Source organism: Chelonia mydas, chromosome 1 (assembly GCF_015237465.2).
Source record: "Chelonia mydas isolate rCheMyd1 chromosome 1, rCheMyd1.pri.v2, whole genome shotgun sequence".
Lineage (NCBI taxonomy): Eukaryota > Metazoa > Chordata > Testudines > Cheloniidae > Chelonia > Chelonia mydas.
In genome coordinates, this window is record NC_057849.1 from 6,027,144 (window position 1) to 6,035,079 (window position 7,936).

Below are 7,936 nucleotides of genomic sequence, written 5' to 3' on the forward strand. Positions count from 1 at the left end.
CAGGTCCTTTGCTCTCTGAAAGCACGTCCTGATTCCTCCCTCTACAGCCAAGCTGCAGGAGTGGCCCAGAACTCCAACGTCAAAGGGTGCAGTGCTAATGACAGACCTCATCACAAAGGGTTGATGAGAAGAGTTCAGGTTCTCCACTCAGTACCTGAAATCATCCTTATGAGACAAACAGAGTTAAAATATCTCATATGAACACAAGCTATGCCCAGGCATGTCATTGGGCTCAATACCGGGGGTAACGGGGTGAAATTCTGCAGGAGGTCAGACTAGATGATCTAATGGTCCTTTCTGGCCTTATATTCTATGTATCTATTAATCATTGCCTTCAATGGATCATTATGTTGGATGCAGTTTGAAGAAGGGTTGCTCCCCTTTATGCTGATAGCCACTCAATAAGGATAGATACTGCCCAAGGAGAACTGGAAATGTCACAGTAAAACCATGTATATGGTCTCTTTACCCTCTAAACCAGGTCCTTTCCTGTCTTCGGGGGAATATCACAATTGTACCGCTCTTCCAGCTGGGAACAACACCCATCTATGCTAAACGCTTATCACCCAGCAGGTCCAACTGGACACCTCAATCTCTTCCCTTCGGATGCTTGTGACCGGAGCTATACAGTCATCAACCGCCTCCTTAAATCTACTAGGTTTATTAGCAAACAACACAAAGCATTAAAATAAATAGCTTTAAAATATCAGGCAGTAATCACATGTCTACACCTGTCGTCTATCTGAGGTATCACTACAAGCTAAGTTAGACAGCCTTTGCTCAGGAGATAGAGAAACAGAACTGGCCCAACTTACATTCTTTTGGGAAGCCAAGAAGCTCTTGGGACCCAGCCTAGTTTCCATGTGTCTCTGAGAGCATCTTCCCCTCTGTTTGTCCCTTTCCTGTGGAAGCAGGCTTTGCTGAAACCAGTGTCAGCCTGGGTCCAATCACCATAGTGCTCAGCTGTGTCTGTGTTACAGCGCCAAGGTGTGGAGCTGACCTTTGCCCTCTGACTGCTTTCTCCCAGCCAAACTGTGTAAGATGAGGCCCCCGTGGCCATTGCTCCATTGCTTGTAAGTTAGACCCATTCAGCCTCAAGGGCTCGCAAACACAGGTCCAGTGACTCCGCTGAAACTCCCAGCATAACTGTGACATTCCAACACTCCCCTCAGAAATTCACTACTCACCCCTCACTGTCACTCCTGAGCACCCCCACATCTGCCACAGACACCATGGTGCTGGAGTCAGGGAGCTTCCGCTGGGCTGATCTATGCCCAGTGGTAATGGCTTGCAAGAGCACAGCCTACTCTGGCCAAGCCCTGTGGTAGGGGCCAACACAGAGTGCCCCTTGGGGCCTGAGGTAGGGGCACCCTGGTTCTTCCCTCAAAGGCCCTTGTAATGATTTACTCTCAGCCTGGGATACTTAAAAAAAGAATCCCCTTTGTGAGGTCACATTAATTAAGTCGTCTCCAAAACACAGGCTCTCCTATCCTCCTGTTCCATCCTCCTCCTTTACTCAGGAGCCCCCTACCTTCTGCTTGCTGGGGTCAGTGTTGTTTCAGGCTTCCTGCAGCCTAGCTGGCTTCTTGCCATCTGGTACCCATGATATCACAATCCCTTTCCCCTGGGCTGAGCGAGGGCAGCTGTCTGTCCCCTGCTGGAGTGGCCCATGTTTCGAGAGAGGATGCAGCCTGCCTGCCCTCCTAAGGCTCCTCCTCTTTCGCATGGAGTGAAGGGAGCCATGCCCTGCCCTACAAGGCCCTTGTCCCAGGCCCTTAAAAACAATAGCCTGGGATTTCCCAAAGTACTAACTATTTCCCGGGACCATCTTCCTTTGCTTCGTAGAGCCGGCTCTACAAAGCTTCTCACAGCTCTAAAAGTCACAGGAATCTAAAAGGGCTACACCCTGGACCAGGGGTTGACTGACCCCCCCTAATCTTTGCAACCCCTAAAGGGGACAGTCCCCAACACCCACCTCCAATGGCCACTGATTTAGGGTGGATCACACATCCCCAATTGGGCAGAAGAGTCCCAAAACAAAGTGTTCAAGTCCCAGTGTGGGCTGAAAGACTCCGGAACAACATTTGTCCTGAATTTCCTGTGGTGCCAATCCACACCTGCTCATGGACACAGCCACCTTTTTCAGTGTTGGGGGGTGAGGTACTTAGCCCCACCTTGCTATGAGGCCCCTGCTCCTCTTTCCCCTGAAGCTGTGTCCCCTGAACGGGGCAGGTGGGGGGGTCTCGGTTTCCCCAGAGTGGCACTTGATCCCTGGACTTCTTTTAATAACAGCCTGGCTCTGACATCCAGCCTGGTCAGTGGGTTGGGCTTTGGGAAAGAGAAGGAGCAGGAGGCGGGAGTTCAGGGGGAAGAAGAGGGCCAGGGGTGAGGCCATGGAGGGGGCAGGGCTTCTGCATGTGTCTTGCTTTTTCCTTTTTTGAAGGTGCTCACCCGACACTGAAAGGGCTGGACTGGGACAGGAGATAGTTGTGACTCTGTTCTACCGCTTTGCATGGCTTTTCTTGCGGCTCCTGCATTAATGAAGTCTCTGGTATGACTCAGTCACGAGCACCTGGCTGAGGGCGTGGGGAAAGGTGGGGGTCCGTGCCCCTTGAATAGCCCCGTCCACAGCTGGTGCAGCTCTCATGGATCACACAGCAGCCAGAGTGCTCAGGCAGGGCCAAGACTGTGACCACAAAACGGCATTGCAGCTTTTTTCATGGCTCAAGGATGTTTAACCAGACATGGGACAGTAAGAGGCCAGGTGTAATGGGAAACAAAGTCCAAATCGCTTGTCTTTATTGAGAGTATTGTCAGGAATTCTGAGGTTGGAGCAGCCACTGTTATGGCTCTTTATGAGCCAATATCCTACCGATCCCCTCGCTCTCCATGAACACAGTCACTTTGTAAATGCTGCTGCCCGCCTTGGTCTCCTTCCCCCAGTGCCCTCTCCTCCTACAACAGTGGGTGGAAACAACCCCTTTACCATTGCTTAAGGCCTTAGTCCCCATCTGCATGTGTCTGTACAGAGTGGATATCAGTAGCTCATGTAATCTTAGAATATCAGGGATGGAAGGGACCTGAGGAAATCATCGACTCCACCCCCCTGCTCAAAGCAGGACCAATCCCCAACTTTTGCCCCAGATCCCTAAATGGCCCCCTCAAGGATTGAACTCACATCCCTGGGTTTAGCAGGCCAATGCTCAAACCACTGAGCTATCCCTCCCCCATAATCAGAGGTATAAGGGTCCAGGATGGAATAGGTTTCCGTCTCCAATGTTTCCTCTAATTTTTGACAGGCCGTGTGTGGCAAAAAAATTCTTCTCTGCAAATTTTTGTGCTTCTGTGAAAATTGTTGTGCATGCAGTGTTTTCCCGTGTGCGCAGGGTTTAGGATCTGTGTGCGCACACACACGCACACAGCTTAGGGGGAACAGTGGCTGTGTCCTGTGTTTCTTGTTTCCTTTGCTACCAGTATTGGGACCGGATGATAAACTGACCCTTCACTTCACGAACACCCTGATTATCCTCGAACGAAGGTGTTTGCTTTTCACGCTGTACACGACTGGGTTAATCAGTGGAGGAACCATCAGGTAGACATAGCCCAGGACAATCTGAAGCAAGGGAGAAGAGCCCTTCCCGAATCTGTGTATCAAAGTGAGGCTGAACTCTGGCGTGTAGAAGAGCAGGACAGCGCAGAGGTGGGAGACGCAGGTGTTCAGGGCCCTGAGGAACTCCTTGTGGGACGTGATGCTCAGCACTGTTTTGATGATCATCACATAAGAAAGGAAGATGAGCAGTGAGTCCAACCCCACTGTTAGGACCGTAGTAAACAGACCATAGATGTTGTTGACTGTGATGTCCGCACATGCCATTGTCATGACCTCCATGTGCAGACAGTAGGAATGGGAGAGGACATTGGCTCGACAGTATTGAAACCTCTTCAGGAGAAGGGGGAATGGGAGTATCATGGCCACCCCTCTTAGAACACACACCAGTCCCATCTTGGCTATTCTCGGCAGAGTTAAGATGGAGGCATATCTCAGCGGGTCACAGATCGCGATGAAGCGGTCAAAAGCCATCAACAAAAGCACGGAGGATTCAAAGCATTGAAGTGACTGGATAAAGAGCAACTGGGCAAAACAGGCATCGAAGCTGATCTCCCGAGAGTTAAACAAGAATATGCCCAGTATCGTTGGTATGGTGGCTATCGATAAGCCAAGGTCTGTGGCGCCCAACATGGAAAGGAAAATGTACATGGGCTCATGGAGGCTTGGATCTGTTTTTATAATGAACAGAATGACTGAATTTCCTAATATTGAAGTAACATACATTAAGCAGAAGGGGAGAGAGATCCAGAGATTTTGGACGTCTTCCTGCCCAGGTATCCCGGTGAGAAGGAACACTGAAGATTTGAATTTGGTGTCATTGACAGCTGACATTATGTACTGTGAAGATCCAATTTGTTTTGAACTTTCCTTCCTGAAAGGAAAATAAAACAGGAGACTAGCTGATATTTAATGAGACATCTTTCCACTCTCTGTACAATTCTAGAGACTCCCGGAAGCTAAAGAAAAATCAGCAAAAACAAAGTCTAGGATTTACAGGACTGATACCAAGATAGACATCTGCAGACTGGATGTCCATCTAGTCCAGTATCCACTGGCCAGTTCCACATGCTTCAGAGGAAGGTGGAAAGAGTTCTGCAATGGGCAGCTATAAGATAACCTGCTCCCAATGTTTCCCCCTGACACCCACTAGTTAGCGATATTTTGTGCTGTAAATCAGGAAGGTTTAGGGCCATTCCAAGAGTTTTTAAAACAGTCCTCACTTGTGTAATTTGATTTTCTGGTTACCCATATAAACATCCAGTCTCTCTGAATCCTGCTCAGTTCTTAGTCACATTGATAGCTTGTAGCTGGAAGTTCTGCAGCCTACTTGAGCACTGTGTGATTTTACAATTGTGACCTTCCCACAGACACCCTTTCTGGCCCTGCAGTTCTGAGTGTGGCCCATTGTATAAAGTGCAGTGTATTTATTTATTTATAATTATTTTCTCTACTCCTGAAAGTCCAAATTAAGCCACTGCCTTTTTTCAGCACATGGGATAAATTCCCAGGGCCACGTTCTGAATTTACTAACTTTGACTTCAGCTGAGTCACTCCAGATTTACATGTGTCAAGTCGATAAGAACCAGGCTCTATTCATTTTCCCTAAACAAATGCTCCTGGTGATAAACTTCAGACATGCTCATGTAACAGCTAATGGTGAAAATTACATACAACCCCTATTACACTCCCTTTCCTTCACATGTGCTCCACTCTTTCCTGAAACACAGATCAGCGGTCTTTTTCTCAAGACTTTTCAGAAAGTCTTGCACAGGTATTGCAGAGGTATTGTGTTCATGACCCTGATTAGAAACAGCTTCTTGTTCGTTACCAGAAGATAGTATCATACAACTATTCAACATCTTTATTAAAGATCTGGATGATGGGATGGATTGCACCCTCAGCAAGTTCACAGACGACACTAAGCTGGGGGTAGAGGTAGATACACTGGAGGGTAGTGATAGGTTCCAGAGTGACCTTGACAAATTGGAGGATTGGGACAAAAGAAATCTGATGAGATTCAACAAGGACAAGTGTAGAGTCCTGCACTTATGATGGAAGAATCCCACACAATGCTACAGGCTGGGGACAGACTGGCTAATTAGTAGTTCTGCAGAAAAGGACGTGGGTCTTACAGTGGATGAGTAGCTGGATATGAGTCAGCAGTGTGCCCTTGTTACCAAGGAAGCTAATTGCATATTGGGCTGTATTTGTAAGAGCATTGCCAGTAGATTGAGGGAAGTGATTATTCCAATCTATTCCGCACTGGTGAGGAGACATCTGGAGTATTGCGCCCAGTTTTGGGCCCACCATTACAGAAAGGATGTGGACAATTTGGAGAGAGTCCAGTGGAGGGCAACAGAAATGAACAGAGGGCTGGGGCACATGACTTATGAGGTGAGGCTGAGGGAACTGGGCTTGTTTAGTCTGCAGAAGAGAAGATTGAGGGGGGATTTGATAGCAGCCATCAACATCTACCTGAAGGGGCGTTCCAAAGAAGATGGAGCTTGGCTGTTCTCAGTGGTGATAGATGACAGAAGAAAGAGTAATGGTATCAAGTTGTCGTAGGGGAGACCTAGGTTGGATATTAGGAAATAGGTTAGGTTAGAGTGGGACTTAACATGTAGTGTCTGTTTTCTGGATGTCATCACAAGCTGAAAAGATTGCAGTGTCTCAGCCCTCATTTAGTCCCTTGTCAGCAAACAGAAGTCTAGTTGCTCCTCTGTCCCTGGGTTAATAGCTGACCGGTTCTCCTCCAGCTCTGCTCTGTCAGTCTGTAGCCTGTGTCCAGAGTGGTAACAGGCACAGGGAACAGGATAGAACTCTCTAGTACATAGTGTCCCCATCAGCTGTTATTCAGCCAGGATGAAAGTTTGCAGGAAGCGGATTTGAAAGTCAAATTCATGGAAATGGAACTTCATTTCCCACAGGAAAGTAGTCTGTTGCTCTCTTGCTCTCTAACTTTCTCTGTCTGGTATTCATAAGATCCGTAGCACCCAGGAACAGCACTGGGACAGACAAGGAGCTGAGCTTCCATAATGAATATGTGCGTTAAACCCAGTTTTCTCTAGAGCTATATTAGGTTAACTTTGGGGATGTTTATATTACATCCATATTGGGTGAAACCAGTATGGCTCTTCTCAATTTAACAGCAGGCTGCTGGAAAACAAACAGCATGGGAAGGCACAGATCAAGAAAAGCCATCACTCAGTCAGAACTTCAGGGAGGTTGAGTGACAACACCGGAGCTACGGGTTGGGAAGAACCTGTTTCTGGGCTCCAGGAACGTCACACAGCTTGTTTTCCAGTGCTGGGAGCCTGTCCAGAGATGGGGCAGCTTTTCCTGAGAAGCTCTTCAGACTGCAATGACAGACACCACTGGGGAAACCTGAAGGCCCTGGGCCCGCCTGAATCTGAATCAGAGTGGGAGGATTTGGGGTCAGAGAGGTGTACAGACTGTTCTTATAATACCCTCTTATTCTCCCATGTTAAGCTTTATTCCTACCGTTCAGATTACACAGTGTTTTGCTTCAAGAAGGCTGACTGGTCACTCGTCTCAGCACTGGTTATAGCCTCCCAGAGGGAAAAACCGCAGGTGCCCAAACCAATCGGTCCTACTGGGCAAGCCTAGTCCCCCCACAGTGTGTTGTGGCCCACGGCCCAGTCTGAGGATGTGCAGATCGCAGGATTCCACCCTATGAGAGGGAAGGATACGAGGTCCGACATGTGGCACTTGGAGACCAGAGAGGGGCAGATATCCAGGTAATCCTGTAACTCTGAGGGGTAGGGCAGAAATGTTGAACCACTCAGCCAGTCAGGAAACAGCAATATGCCTTATCGTACCTCTTACCACAGAGCAACGCAGCTCTGAATTCCTGCTCTCACAATCGAGCCAGAGAATAAAACCTTTGAAAATGCATTTGCTGGTTCCATTTCAAGGAGCAAATAAACCTGAGGAGAGTTGGGAACTAGTTATGGATATTCGGTGGGGTCTCCTGTCACTCAGCCCCTGGTACGATCGGGCCTGGAGCACACAGGAATGGGACCCCTTGAAAAATCCTGACTCAGGGCATCAGGGTTTTAGCACTCCAAGCTCACTTTGAATGTCAGATTTCTGTGTAGCTTGAACAACCCACCGTGGAGCATGGGCAGATGTAGGGGTGGGGTTCCCAAGCTACCTAGCGCTGCCTGCCCTCCAGCCCCATCACTGAGTCACCCCGACAGCCCAGCTGAGTCCTCTGCCGCTGCACAGAACATCTGCCAATGGAAACAGCTTCCAGCCTTTACACATCACTTCGCTTTTTAAAGTTAGTGAAACGTGCCAACATAC

At 48.5% G+C, this 7,936-nt stretch overlaps 1 protein-coding gene across 1 annotated transcript; it reads right to left on the bottom strand.

The window, feature by feature from the left end:
- Positions 1 to 3,502: 3,502 nt before the first annotated feature.
- On the bottom strand, positions 3,503 to 4,474 carry LOC102942364 (olfactory receptor 51G2). The gene has a single exon (XM_007054853.4). The coding sequence runs from the start codon at positions 4,439 to 4,441 to the stop codon at positions 3,503 to 3,505; it is 939 nt and encodes a 312-aa protein (XP_007054915.2). The 5' UTR covers positions 4,442 to 4,474.
- Between the last annotated feature and the right edge of the window lie 3,462 nt (positions 4,475 to 7,936).